This window comes from Garra rufa, chromosome 17 (genome assembly GCF_049309525.1).
Source record: "Garra rufa chromosome 17, GarRuf1.0, whole genome shotgun sequence".
Classification (NCBI taxonomy): Eukaryota; Metazoa; Chordata; class Actinopteri; order Cypriniformes; family Cyprinidae; genus Garra; species Garra rufa.
In genome coordinates, this window is record NC_133377.1 from 42,409,618 (window position 1) to 42,425,868 (window position 16,251).

Genomic DNA, 16,251 nt, shown 5'->3' on the forward strand with positions numbered 1-16,251 from the left:
AAAGTGTATAATTTAGTGAAAATAACCCCTCAGTAAAAACTTTCAAAATATATAGCTCTGAATAAAACTACGTTTTGGTGTAAGTGCTGCTGAAGTGGATAAACCAAACTCATTTTGAGAAAACAGCCTTTAAAGATATACTGTATCTATAGATGAAAGTAGATCAAATGCAAAAATAAATCAGTGTGAGTGATATGAACAAACCTTTAGAATACTGATAGGAATAAAACACTGCACATTCTGCTGAAATGGAGAAACAAACTCATTTTAAGCAAACAGCCTATAAAGATATGTATTCTATCCTAAATCCCTAAATAGATAAAGTGCCATAATAAACCAGGAAAATGACATGAACAAACGCTACAGTAAAAACTAAATCAGTGTGAGTGATATCTAAACAAACCTTTAGAATACTGACAGGAATAAAACTGTAAATTTGCGTATGTAAGTGCAGCTGAAGTGGAGAAACCCAAATTTTGAGCCAACAGCCTACAAAGATATGCATTCTAACTGAAACCTACATAGATAAAGTGGCATAATAAAACCAGTGTTGGTGGTAACACATTACAAGTAATGCGAGTTACGTAATCAGATTACTTTTTTCCCAGTAACTAGTAAAGTAGCGCATACGTTTTTCATTTACAAGAAAATATCTGAGTTACTTTTTCCAAAAAAGTAACGCCAGTTACTTTGTTTCTTTTATGTAATTAATCCCATTTTATTAACCAATGTCTTTGCTGCTGACCTTTGTTGATCTTATTCAACCATACTAATAAGCAAAACTTACTTTAGATTAACTAACATTTGTGCTTCATTTTTCTCATTGCTGAAGAGTGTTGAATTTGCTTTTCCTACAGTTCTACTGCACAGGTTTGAATGTACTTTTCCTTCAGCCTTAGGCTTATTCATTTCACTTTTTGGTGTTAAAGGGCTTTTACATTTGCTAAAAATCTAACTTTTTATATTAAAAACAAACAAGCAAGCCTTGCCCAGATTTAAAAAGCAACAAAAAAAGTAATGTAATGCATTAATTTCCATTTTTTTAGGGAGTAACACAATATTGTAATGCATTACTTTTAAAAGTAACTTTCCCCAACACTGAATAAAACCAGGCAAATGATATATGAACAAACCCTACAGTAAAAACCTTGGTTAGGAATAAAACTGTAAATTCTGGTGTAAGTGCGTGCTGCTGAAGTGGAGAAAAAAAAAAACTTCTGAAGATATACAGTCAAGCCTGAAATTATTCATAACCCCGGCAAATTCTCACCTAAAGTTACTTTTATACAACCAGCTAGGGCTGTGCAATTAATCGCAATCGCAAAAAAATCGCGATTTAAGCACATGCGATTTCTAAACCGCACAAGGCTGCGATTTTATCTATCCCCCCAACGGCACCCCCGCCCCCCTTGAACGTCAAGTTCATTTTATTTTCGATATAGCGCCAGATCACAATAGAAGTCATGATTTAAGGTAATCTTTCCTATAGAACAGGTCTATACATAGTTCTTTTATTAAACATACTAAATTGCCTTATGTTATTTATCTTATTTACACTAAGGCATGGCATTTCTGTCTCTTCATGGTCGCGTGATTACAATGTCTCCTCCAAGAAAACACAGACTGGATTGCGGAATCCATTCATAAAAACCTAATCTACTATAGCGCGGAATGCCACGTAATTCGTCGATTTCTGGATTAATAAATCAAAAGTTGGTCTGTCACTTAATTCAAATCGCGATATGGACTAGTGTCTGTGAAAAGTGAAATGCAGAAAGACCGTTTTAATATGAATCCTGCATGTTTCGTTTGCTTCTGTATGTATGAATGGTGGGGAGCGTTTTATTTCTTTACTACATGCAGACTGAAGCACACGTGACGCTCCCGCTAATTTTTGGCCTTTGCATCTCACATGAACAGATAAACTCAATCGCCAAATCGCTGCTGTGAGTTTCACTTTTACCGTTTCATTTGAGAAAACTAGCATCATATACACACAGAAACTTCACGGCAACCTGTCAAAATAAAAGTACGGTTTAACATGTAACAGATCAATATTAGTCCTGTATTACTATTGTACAGTATAATGTAGGTGTTTATATATTCCTATTTAAATAATTTACATAAAACAATATATATGATAAAAAAAAATATTACAACAAGATTAACCACTTAACTATTATTTAAACGTTTTAAACTGAATATAATTTTTGTTCCACGCATTGATTTTAACAGTAAATTTCTGTTTGTTTGACAAAAATGAAAAGGGTTTATTTTTCATTTGATTAAAAAGAAATGTTTATGCTTTTTCATTATCAGAAAAATTAAAACACATAAGAATTTCAAAAAAAAAAAAAAAAGCAAAAGATTTTAGAACCCTCAAAATGTTAAAATAGAGAGTTTTGGACTTATTTTTCCACTGAAATGAATGTATTCGTTATTGCACAAAGTAGGCTAAAGTACCGGGGGAAAAAAGTAAAATGGCTTATTTATTTTATGTTGTCTGTTTTAAAGACAATTTTACTACAGTTTTTTTTTTTTTAATTAAACTTACTGTTATTTCATGGTGAAATGTTTTGTTATGCACTTCTTGTGCACTGAATACATTTAGAATGTATGTATGTAGCTTGTTTGAAAAAGCAAAAAAAAAAAAAAAAAATCGCAAATAAAATCACAATCGCAATATTTGTTCAAAAAATCGCAATATGATTATTTTGTCCATATTGCACAGCCCTACAACCAGCAAGTATTTTTTTTTTTTTTTTTGACCAGAAATGACACAGGCTTCTCCCAAAAGATAATGAGACAATGTACAAGAGGCATCATTGTGGAAAAAAACATTTCTCAGCTTTTTTTACATTTGAACAAAAAGTGGCATGTCCAAAATTATTCATGAACTTTGCAAACTGTCACAGTCTACAGGAAAAGCCAAAGTTCTATACCATTCCAAACAGTCCAAGCTGTTCTTAAGCATTCTAATTGGTCTAAGTTGTGCTAAAATGGAGAAGCAAACTCATTTTGAGCAAACGACCTATAAAGATACGCATTTTAACTGAAATCTACATACCCAAACAGATAAAACGCCTTTTCCCATAGACTGTGACAGTTTGCAAAGTTCATGAATAATTGGAAAATGGACATGCCACTTTTCTGTTCAAATGTAAATAGGAATAAAATTGTAAAAATTGGTGTAAGTTCTGCTAAAATGGAGAAGCAAATTAATTTAGAATAAAAAGTCCTAAAAAGATACGCATTTTAACAGAAATCTATATACCTAAACAGATAAAACCAGGCAAACGACATATGAACAAACCCTACAGTAAAAACCTTCAGAATATTGATAGGAATAAAATTGTAAGTTTTGGTGCAAGTGTGTGCTGCTGAAGTGGAGAAAAAACTTTTGAAGATATATATTGACATTGAAATCTGTAGACGCTAATAGATAAAGATAAAACATACAATCAGCATGAGTGATATGAACAAACCTTTTGAATACTGATAGGAATAAAACTGTAAAATTTGGTGCAAGTTCTGCTAAAATGGAGAAGAAACTCATTTTGAGCAAACGGCCTATAAAGATATGCATTTTAACTGAAATCTACATACCCAAACAGATAAAACCAGGCAAACGACATATGAACAAACCCTACAGTAAAAACCTTCAGAATATTGATAGGAATAAAATTGTAAGTTTTGGTGCAAGTGTGTGCTGCTGAAGTGGAGAAAAAACTTTTGAAGATATATATTGACATTGAAATCTATAGACACGTATGCACTTAAATGTATATTTTGGATGTTTCCTTTCAACTAGCCTGAAAAAGCATTTCATGTAAGCGAAACACACTAAGACCTATAAAAAAAAGAAAAATAATGGTTCTGTCTATAGTATCTAGCCTTAAAGGTCCCATATCGTCAAAATCAAAATTTCCTGGCTTTTTTCATGATAACTACGGTCTAGGGGCTATCTAACTACCATATGAGTTTCAAAACAGTCAATCCACAGTAAACTGCACACAGCCTGCTTAAAGTAGCTGTTCATTTTCACGAGCAGCTGTGACTTCCGTAACGATGTGACGTCCGATCGACTCAAGTCACCGCCTTCAGTCACAAACCAACGTCCCACCCTCCTTTTGTCAAACCCCCAGACAACAACGCATCCATTCCATTGAGCAACAACAACAACAGGAAAACAAGTTGAGGAAACCCTGTTCAGTCGATAGATGTCAAGCTACGATCATTACACAGGCTTCAGAACAACGTGAATATAAGAGACCAGAGGCACGTCAACTTCAGCCTCTTTCACACAGCGATTCCGGTAAATACACGCATAATGTGTCCCACGATTTGTTCCGGAATTGTTTAATTTGGTTAATTCACAGTTGTTTTCCGGAATCTGTGCTTGCTTTACACACAAACCATAAAGACATGTGACGTTTGGATGTGAGATGTAATGCGACGCGTACGTTTCACTAAACTGAAACTAACCTGATGAACAAACTGTGCTTCAGTGCTGATAGTGAGGAGCTGGCTCTGCCTGATGATCGCTGCTTCATTCCACTTTGCACGTAACGTTATTTTTCGTTGTGAAGAGTCGCTTGATAACGTGCATCATTACTTCAACACTGCCTTCAGCTTCTGGCTTTGGTTCACACAGTTCCCGTAATTTTCCAGAATCAGCGCGCATTGTGAAAGGGGCTTTACTAAAGCAACAGTTATGTAGCCTACTGCATTCGGTGTTTGTAAAAGAAAAAACATTAATGATAATTCTAAAATATCCTGTTGAGTAGCTCTCTCTATTGCTCTGAGCTCGCTTACGCTTACAGCATACATGACCGTAGTTACCTGTGATTGGCCTGGTTGTGCGTCACTCAGAAAACAACAGGCCAATCAGAAGAGAGGCTCATGAATATTAATTAGATGGGCCAAAATCGACCTGTTTTTGACAGAGCTCCTAAAAAAGGAGCTGTAAAAATATATTGAGATGGATTTTGGCACTTATACCGCAAATATATATTCTTAAGGACATCAACAAATAAAATAAACCTCCAGAAATGTGTACGATATGGGACCTTTAAGAAGATTTAGTGAATCCAGCTCCAGAACCACGACCCATCAGAATCCATTCAACTGCACTTTTCAAAGATAGGAAACGAAAATGAGATCAACTTAATGTTTCTCATTTTCAAACCACCTTTAACCAAACAGCGTTCAAGAAACACCTAAAGACCCTCAGGAATCAACTCCTATTAAATCCTGCGTCTCTATGGCAACAACCCTTCGACTTCACTTTTCTCCTTCGCACTCCCTATTTTTCCTGACCTCATCTATTAGCGCGCGAGCCGAGAGGAAACCCGCAAACCTGATTAATAAGTTATGAGATATTTATGAGTGATCGTTCTTTCCCACAATCCCTCACTCGTCCTTTATTTTTCGTCACACCTTCATTCTCGTGGCTGTATCAGCAGATAAGGGTCACACCGGTGTTAATTAAAATTTCATGGCAGATTAAATGAGCGCGCACACACACGCTTGCGTTCTTTGGATTAAAGCCCGTCAGCGGCGGCCCGTTATCCAGGAGAGATGAAGGTTTAATTAGAGAGGAAATAGGTTATAAGACCCTCTTCACAGATCAAATCCTCAAATCCGGCCTCACGGACACACTGGGAGGAAAAAAAATAAAATCATACGAGTGGAAAGTTTTAAGAGTGAAACATTTAAGAAAAGACTTGTAGAAGGGCTTGTTAAAGAAACAAGAACGGTGAAACAGTTAGTTGGAATCTTAATGGCAAACATGGAAGTTCTACACAGTATTGTATGTATAATGTACACAATTTTCTGAATGTACAAACAAAATTTGTTTAAGGCGAGACACTGCAGGTGAATAGGGTAAAAAAAAATTAACAGTTATCTTACTTACCCAGTTGATTGATTACATTGATAATTGCAAACATTTTTTGTACTACAAGTTTTCTAAACTGTTAGGTTCACATATGTAAATAAGGTATTATTTAATAAAATACACACTAATTTGCATACATTTCTAGTACAAAAATCTAACAAATTCTTGTTTCATTAGAGTTAAAATATTAGAGTTAAACATTTTTACAGAGGGAATTTTGTGTATCTCATTTCGTCACGCCATAATTCAGAAAGAAACTTAGAACAGCCAAGAAACACTATTTTTTTTTTTTTAAATAAAATGTATAAAATCAAGAAAATTATATATGAACAAATCCCTCTGTAAAAACCTTCAGGATATAGACAGGAATACAAATGTAAAGTTTGGTGTGTGTAAGTGCTACTGAAGTGGAGATTTATGGCTCAGTGTAGGAGAAAAACTCATTTTGATAAAACAGCCTTTAAAAATATGCATTGTAATTGAAAACTATTGACACAAAGAAATAAAGTGCTATAAAAGAAACACTTTAACAGTTTTTTTTTCAGGTGTTTTCTTTCCACTAGTCTGAAAAAACAATTTATGAAAAACGAAAAAACCAAATCCAAAAAATATTAAGCAGCACAACAGTTTCCAACATTGATAAAAAAAAGTAATAAATCAGTATATTTGAATGATCATGTGACACTGAAGACTGCAGTAAATGATGCTGAAAATTCAGCTTTGCATCACAGAAATAAATTATATTTTAAAGTATATTAAAATAAAAATAAACTGCTTTGAATCGCAATATTTCGTAATATTACTTTTTCTGTATTGTTGATCAAATAAATGGAACTTTGATGAGCATGAGACTTAAATTATAAAAAATATTACTGATCCCAAAGTTATACTTAAAAAAAATAAACATTAACCTCGCCTTAAAGATATATTCAGGACTAATGAACCAGTAAAAAGTACAAACAAATAAAACAGTTGTTCGTATCAGTGTTACTTTTAGTTTTACTAGTGTAGTTTTTATTGATATTTTAAATTATTTTTCATCCATTTTAGTAATTTTATTGCGTTTAGTTTTGCATCAAAGTGCATCAATTTAAAGTAAACGAAAATGAGAAATGTTACTTTGGAAAGTAGCTGATTTAAAAAAAAAAAAAAACATTTTATTTTCAGTTAAAGTTTTTGACAAATTTAAAATGGCTTTAGATACCTGTAATAACCTTGATTCACACAGGATGCATTCAAACAAAAGCACATCATAAAAACGTTCATGCTGCGAGATGCTAAAAATACAAATAAAACATCCCTTCAAAAGTGCAACTGACAGATGATCAACTCATAAACATCAACACATAACTGAGAGCTACAGACGATCATGAACATCTCTCAAAGCAGATGATGTGATTCTGAGAGTAAACACTGCTGAAGGTGATCAATGTGTTTCAGACTTCGTTTAGAAGCTCAAACACTAAATATCTTAAAGGTGCAATAGAATGGAAAACTGTATTTACCTTGGCACAGTTGAATAATAAATTCAGTACATGCATGACATATCATGAGTCTCAAACACCCATTGTTTCCTCCTCCTTATATAAATCTGGTGTTTGCAAAGGACTACCAAAAAATAGGTTAATTCCAACATAACACAGACTATGACATTATAGTATCGATTTTTAATAGTCACGCTCCCAAACTTTTTTTAGACCAATCATCAGACGTTCTGCAGGTAGGCTATTGTGAAAAAAAAAACAAGGCGAGGACAAAAGCGAAAATGGTAGATCACGGGGAATAAATGTTATGTTCCAGGTTGTGCTTGTCAAATGTGTGGTAAGTACTGCCGCCTGTAGTATAACGTTACACAGAGCACCTCCGATCGCAAAACTCAAAAGTGAAAGTAAAAAGTTATAGCACATTCAAAACGGCAGTTTCAATGCCCCGCATATAGAAATATAGATTTTCCTCCATGAGTTTCCTTCATGCTATGTGAGAGCGAGCAGCTCTGTGAAACAGCCAATCAGAGCAGAGCTCCTCATTATTATTCATGAACCTTCCAAATAAGGCAATAACAGAGCATTTAATTCTAGGGACAAATCCTAGGGTTGTAAATGGACCTGTAAAACCGTTTTTGGTGAATTTCTGCCCTTTCCTATGTCATATACCTTCTATGTTGTAGATATCAGAGAACATTATTTAATTTAAAATATTGTATCAATGCATTCTACGGCACCTTTAAAGATAAAATAACTAGAAAGCATCTATATGAACTAGTTCACCAGCGGTATAACATTACATAATAAAAACATAAAAAGCAGCTTTACCTTTGCACTGGTTTGTGTTCTTGTCCAGGATGGCCTTAGTAGACACAATTTTCCCATATCTGTGAGGACAGAAAATATTAAATTATCAGACATTTAAAAAAATTATATGCAGTTTATACATACACATTTACAGTTTATATGCACATTTGTTTTTAGAGTATATTTGTGCAGTAGATTTATTATTTTAGAATAATTTAATTGACTATAATAGTTTAATATTTTGAATTAGATTCTATTTTTATATTTTGTGTTTCTACTTTAAGTTGGCTTGGGAAGCTTCCCTTCTAGGTACTATTTCTAATCCAATCAAACTCGTCTATCCATCCATCTATCTATGTCATGATAACAATATGGTAATCATGCTAGAATTGTGCTAGGAACTTGCTAATCATGTTAACAACATGCTAGTAACATGCTAATAATACTAGAATCTATCAAACATTAAGATTTTAAAACTACATTAAACTTCTAAATGTGACCCTGGACCACAAAACCAGTCATAAGGTTAAATTTGACAAAACTGAGATGTATACACCATATGAAAATAAATAAATAACTCAATAAATAAGCTTTCTATTGATGTATGGTTTGTTAGGATAGGACAATATTTGACTGAGATACGTCTATTTGAAAATCTAGAATCTGAGGGTGCAAAAAAGTCAAAATACTGAGAAAATCACCTTTAAAGTTGTCCAAATTAAGTTCTTAACAATGCATTTTACTAATCAAAAATTACATTTTGATATATTTACAGTAGGAATTTTACAAAAAAATCTTCATGGAACATGATCTTTACTTAATTTCCTAATGATTTTTGGCAATAGTTTTGACCCATACAATGTATTTTTGGCTATTACTACAAATATACCCCAGCGACTTAAGACTGGTTTTGTGGTCCAAGGTCACAAATATTTCAAAAATTCCAAACTTAAAACTTGGTAAACTTTTTTTAAACTCTTCAATTTTTTAAAAACCTTTCAAACTTTCTATTCCAGCTTTCTCAAGCCAACAAAGTTTGTCTTGACGAACTTGATCTAGTTTCAGTTACAGTCTTAGTATGGTAATTTTGTGTTTTGTCATTTATATTCACTTTTTACAATTTTTTGCAATGTGTATTTATTGATTTAATTAATTTACTAATATGTTTAATTTGAGTTATTTTAATACTAAGTGAGAGCAGTTGGTCAGAAGTTGTTTTTTTGTGATCATATCTACAAATACTTAATCACAATTCTGACTGATTTAATATGCACAGTAAATGTAGTGTAAATATGACTGTATAGTTAGTGTAGTTCAGTGAGAGCTTGTGAATGTGTGTGTATAAATAAACTCAAGAGTGTCAGTGTGTCTAGTCTGTCATCTTTTCTCCAGCAGGGATAATTGTGGCGTTTCCCACAGCACACTGGAAATCTGATTCACAGCACAATGTGTGGAAGATGAGCTTTCACACCGTCCCACTGCTCACTGTTATCCTGACCCTATCTGTGACCCTAGACCACAAAACCATTCATAAGGGTCTTTTTTTTTTTTATTAGATATTTATACATTAGTGGAAAGCTTATTTATTCAGCTCAAATGATGTATGGTTTGTTAGGATAGGACAATATTTGGCTGAGATGCAACTATTTGAAAATTTGCCAAGCATGTTACTCATGAAAAATTATGTTTTGATATATTTACGACCGGAAATGTTCCATGAAGATATTTTGTACATGAGCTTTACTTAATAGCCTATTTTTTTTGGCACAAAACATAAATCAAATTTTTACCCGTGCTACTTAAGACTGGTTTTGTGCTCCAGGGTCACATTTATTTTCTTACTGAATATTACTGGTTTTATTGTGAATGATTTCTATGAGAATATGAAGTTATACATTTTCTTGACTATTTTAAAATCAAAATATCTTGTTCTTCACATGATATGCTCACTTGATGTAATCAGTAATAGTGTTCAAATAGACCTATTTCACAATCCAAAATCATTTACTAAAACTAAAATTATTGAAAACATTTTATGTATCTTAATTAAAATAAAAGCAGAAATGGAAGTAGTAAGATTAGATAAGCTACAATGTAACTATAATTTAACATCAGATAAAAACTAATGCAGAACTATAAAAACTAAAACTATTAAATATTTTTCTTAAACATTTCAGAACTGAAATAAAATGGTAAAATTAGATAAAAAAAGTAACATTAGACGAACTATATGATTAAGAAAAACTAATATAACATTAGATAAAAATTAAATTAAATAAAAAAATAAAGCGGTAATAATTATATTACATTTTTACATTATTATATTGAACGGAATTGAAATAAAAGCTGAAACTAAATAAAAATGGAATATAAAATTTGATAAAAGTAACACTAATAGTAAAAGTTAGGTTTTAAAAGTAAAATGAACTCTAAAGTGTAAAATTAAGTAAAGGTTAAAAGGGACATTATATAAAGCAACAAAAATTTCGTATTTCAAAAATTGAAGTACTAATATAAATCAACACTAAAAAAAACCAAAAACAAACAAACAATTAAATAAAAACAACACAAAAGAGCAAAAAATACATGGAGAAGCTCATTCAAAATATTATGAAAACCATAATAATGAATATCATGATAGTCTCTCATGAAAACAAACAAACAAACAAAAAATTACCAATCGACAAAATCAGCTATAGAAAAACTATTATATTATTTTTATATTAAAAATATTGTTTGTTGTGTCTGAGAACATGCCTTCAAGCTCCAAGCACACAGTAGATCCTCACGGGGGATTGTGTGCCATAAGCACATCTCATTACAGACATACTGTTTGTGTCCACTGAGAACACTGTGTGTGTGTGTGTGTGTGTGTGTGTGTGTGTGTGTGTGTGTGTGTGTGTGTGTGTGTGTGTGTGTGTGTGTGTGTGTGTGTATCATCACTCTCGGTCTCATTAAAAGTTGAAGAGTTAACTTTACCTACACAAACATACAGAGCCTCCTGTTTCTATAATCGAAAAATACTCAAGCATGACTTCAGACCCGATGAAACACCTGAACCATAATGAAGCTGCATGTGTGTTAGTGAAGCGCTCAGCATTACCGAACACATGTGATTCAATTAAATCATGTTTGAAATCATGCCTGATGTCACACTGGAAACAGGAGGTCAAGTCAAGCACAGCGCATTGTGGGATACAGTATACAGTGTGCTTTAGTTGAATGCTATGGAAGTTGAGATGGAGGGAAAAAAATCGAAATTGTGAAATAAAAATTAAATTGTGAGAAAAGTCAGAATTGCAAGATGTTGCACAATTTTTTTGTTGGTTTTTTTATTCCATGGCGGAGAAAATCAATTGCGAGATGTATTTGTGATGTCATTGTTAAGAAAAACTGCAAGAATGTAAAAGAATTGCGAGAAGCCAGACTTGAGAGAGATAAAAAAAAAAAAAATCTAAATTGCAAGAAAACTCCAAATTGCAAGATGTAAACTCATTAATGAGAAAAAAAATCTGAATTGAGGAAAAAAGTCAGAACTGTTAGATGTCAACTCAGCATTGCGAGATGTAAACAGGATTGAAAAAAGCTAGAATTAAGAGATGTAAAATCAGAATTGTGAGAAAAGGCAGAATTACAAGATGCAAACTCAGACTTAATTAAAATAAAACAATTAAATTGCAAGAATTGCGAGAAAGTTAGAATTGGAATTTTTGTTGTTGTTGTTGTTGTTGTTTTATTGCATGGCAGAGAAAATCAATTCCGAGATGTAAACTCAAAAGTCAGAAAAAAAGTTAGAATTGCAAGATGTAAACTCAATAATTAGGGGGGAGGGGACTGTAAGATGTAAAAGAATTGTGAAAAAAAAAAGTTGAGAATCCAATTTGATGGAGAAAAAAATAACCAAATTGCAAGATGTAAACTTTGAATTGTGAAAAAAAGGCAGAATGTAAACTTAAAAAATACAGAATGGAGAGCAGAAAAAAAACAGAATGGCAGGATGTAAACTCAGAATTGCATGAGAAAAAAAAGACAGTATTGAGAGATGTAAACTGAATTACAAGAAAAAAAAAAAGCTAGAATTACGAAATGCAAACTCAGAATTGCAAGAGAAAAGTCTGAATTGTGAGAAATAAAGACAGAATTGCAAAAAAAAAAGTTAGAATTAAGTGATGTTTTGTAAACACAGAATTGCAAGACAAGTCAGAATTACAAGATGTAAACTTAGACTTAATTGAAGAAAAAAAAATTGGGGGGAAAAAAATCTTAATTGTGAAGAAAAACTGCAAGATGTAAAAGAATTTTGAGAAAAAAAAAGTTAGAATTGCGTGAATGCAGATTTGAGAGAGAGAGAAAAAAAAAATCTGAATTGCAAGAAAACTCCAAATTGTTGTTTTTTTATTCCGTGGCGGAGAAAATCAATTACAATGTAAACGATGTAAACTCAAAATTGTCAGAAAAAAAGTTAGAAGTGCAAGAATTGTGAGACAAATCAGAATAACAAGATGTAAACTCAGACTTAATTGAAGAAAAAAAAAATAGCAAGAATTTGTTGTTTTTTATTCCATGGTGGAGAAAATCAATTCAAATAGAATTGCAAGATGTAAACTCAATAATGGGGGGGTCAAAAAGACTAAGATGTAAAAGAATTGTAAGAAAAAAAGTCAGAATTGCGAGAAGTCAGATTTGAGAAAAAAAAAAAATCTGAATTGCAAGAAAACTCCAAATTGCAAGATGTGAACTTTGAATTGTTAAAAAAGGCAGAGTGTAAACTTATAACTAAGAACAAAATCAGAACAGAGAGAAAAAAATTATCCAGAATGGAAGGATGTAAACTCAAGAAAAAATGTGAATTGCGAGGATTGAAAAGTCAGAATTGAGAAATGTAAACTCGGCATTTTCATGCAGTTTTTAACCGAGTTTACATCTCGTAATTCTAACTTTTTCCACGCTATTCTTTTTTCCTCACAATGCTGAGTTTACATCTTGCGATTCAGTTTATTCTGTTTATATTAACAAAATCTGAATTGTGAGGAAAAACGTAAAAGATTCAAACTCAAAAAAATTGGAATTGCTAGTCAGATCTGAGAGAAAAAAAATCTGAATTGCAAGAAAAATACAAGATGTAAACTTATAACTAAGAAAAAATTCAGAAAAGAGAGAAAAAAATCCAGAATGGCAGGATGTAAATTGCATGAAAAAAAGTCAGTATTGCGAGATGTAAACTCAATAATGAAAAAAATAATGAAAAGAAAAACTACATTGTGAGGAAAAAACTGCAAGATAAACTCATAACTGAGAAACAAAATCTGAATTAAGAGGAAAAACTGCAAGATGTAATCCCAAAATTGAGAGAAAAAAAATCTGAATTGCAAGAAAACTCCAAATTGCAAAATGCAAATTTTAAATTGTGAAAAAAACATCAATTGCGAGATGAAAACTCATAACTGATTAAAAAAAAAAAAAAAAAAAAAATAAGAACCGAGAGAAAAAATCCAAAATGGCAGCATGTAGAGTTGCAAAAAAGTCCGAATTGCGAGATGTAAACAATCGCAAGAAACAAATTTTCATTGCAAGATGTAAAACTAAAAATTGCAAGGAAAGTCAGAATTGCAAGATGTAAACTCAGGATTGTGAGAAAAAAGGCAGTATTGCGAGATGTAACAATTGCAAGAGAAAAAAGTTAGAATTACGAAATGTAAACTCAATTGTGAGAAAAAAATAATTGCAAGATGTAAACAATTGTGAGAAAAAAGTCTGAATTATGAGATGCAAACTCAATTGAGAAAAAGATGTACAGTAAATTGTGAGAGGTAAACTAATAATGGCAAGAAAAGGGATAATTGTGAGATGTAACTTTCTCGCAATGCTGAGTTAACATCTTGCAATTCAGTTTGTTTATATTAAGAAAATCTAAATTGTGAGAAAAATCTGTAATTACCTTTATTTTTTTGTTTTTAAATTCCATTGTGAAAATAGGCTTCTACAGTGAAGGCTCCTGCACATTTTGGTGAAGCTTTTCTGAATGTGTGTAGACTCACGGTTGGCAGAGTTTGATGAGGTCCTGGTCTGAGGTTCCAGGTGGAAGTCCTCGTATGTACAGGTTGGTTTTGCTGAGCTGCTCCACTGCACTCTGACTGCAGCTGCTGCTTCCTGGACTGGGCGGGGCCATCGGGTGAAGGGGCGGAGCATACGCCTGTTAGAAAGAGAGGGGGTGTGGTTAACTGGTTGAAGAGTGAACACAAATATAAATCTAAATATTAATCAAACTGAAAGATAAAACCAAAGCCATTAAAAACATTTTTGTAAATTAAAAAAACATTAACTGAATTAAAATAACAAAAACTTATTTCAGTTCATCTACATGCAACATTTGTCATTTAGTTTGACTTGATGTACTAAAATCAACTACCCCCCCACCCCGAAATATAAACTATATAGAAATATTAAAAAAAACTCAAATACTTTAAAAATCCATAATTACAAAAATTTTAACAAATTAATATGAAAGCAGAAAACACAAAAATAAAAATTATAAATTAAAAAAAATCTAACTGAAAGAAAACCCAGCCCATTAAAAACATTTTTGTAAATTAAAATAAACGTTAACTGAATTAAAATAAAACCTATTTCAGTTCAGCAAAATGTAATTTAGTTTGACTTGATGTACTCAAATCAACTAAAACCCAAAAAAGGAATAAACTATATAGAAATATTAAAAAAACTCAAATACTTTAAAAATCCATAATTACTAAAATTTTAACTAAAATTAATATGAAAGCAGAAAACACAAAAATAAAAATTATAAATTTAAAAAAATCTAACTGAAAGAAAACCCAACCCATTAAAAGCATTTTGGTAAATTAAAATAAACATTAACTGAATAAAAATTTAAAACAAAAACTTATTTCAGTTCAGCAAAACTTGATGTACTCCAATCAACTAAAACCCAAAAAAGGAATAAACTATATAGAAATATTAAAAGAAAAAAATGCTTAAATACATTAAAATACATAAAAATTACAAATAATTTTAACTAAAACTTATATGAAAGCAGAAAACACAAAAATAAATTATAAATATAAAAAAACCTGAAAGATAAAACCAAACCCATTATAAACATTTTTGTAAATTAAAATAAACCTTAACTACGTATTTCAGTTCTTATGTTTTTATGTACATTAAAAATACATAAAAATTACAAAAAATTTAACTAAAATTTATATGAAAGCAGAAAACAAAAATAAAAACGATAAGTATATTTAAAAAACTGCAGTCGTTCAATCTCACCATAACTAAAATAACTGATATATAATACTAAAATAGCACTAATGCAACTGTATGCAACTATGAACGTATTTTACATGTTAAATTGCGAAGAGTGTTTCAGGATTTACTGTATGTATATGAATGACAGAAATGCATTAGACTATTCCTCTGGATCCAAACTGAAATAGACATAACTATTCTCTGCCCTGCTCCCACGATCCTTTGCTCTCTGTTGGCTGCGGTCTGTCTGTATGGATGTGAACGTCCCACCCGTGTGATTAGTTCACTTTTAAAGGTCAGGAGTTTTACACAATGAGCCAGAATGGATCAAACCACACACACTGAAACAGACGCAAAACACACAGATCAACCACATGCCGCTGAGGAATGAAGAGATGCTAAATGTCCTTCTGTGAGATGTCTTTCAGGAAAGATAGACCATGCTTTAAAAAGAAGAGCAAGCAGTACACAGTTTTAATTTGCTGCAAAAGCTTATGCTGGAAGAGACAGGAAGAGACCGTCTGAAATGCATGTAATCAGACAATGAAGCAAACATGGAGAGAAAAATTTGCTGTATGCAATTTGCACACAGCAAGTGAGGCTTATGCAACGAAATGCAGTCAAGTAATGACTTAAAAACAGTACATGGTACAGATTTAATTGGATTCATGGTTCATACATGTAGCAAAAAAAATAAATAAATAAATAAATATATTTTAATTGAATTCAAGAAAAAAGGATAACAAAATCATATATTATTCTATATTATTGCATACATTTTAAACAAAAGAAGTA

General features: G+C 31.8%; 1 protein-coding gene across 1 annotated transcript in view; it reads right to left on the reverse strand.

Annotated features, from left to right (window-relative positions):
• LOC141289652 (RNA-binding motif, single-stranded-interacting protein 3-like) overlaps nt 1-16,251 on the reverse strand; it is a 77,349-nt gene that overhangs the window by 38,487 nt on the left and 22,611 nt on the right. The window contains exons 2-3 of the mRNA XM_073821809.1: nt 14,229-14,383; nt 8,212-8,270 (exon numbers count right to left, since the gene is read on the reverse strand). Coding sequence (XP_073677910.1) covers nt 8,212-8,270; nt 14,229-14,383 — 214 coding nt within the window. The remainder of the gene's footprint in view (nt 1-8,211; nt 8,271-14,228; nt 14,384-16,251) is intronic.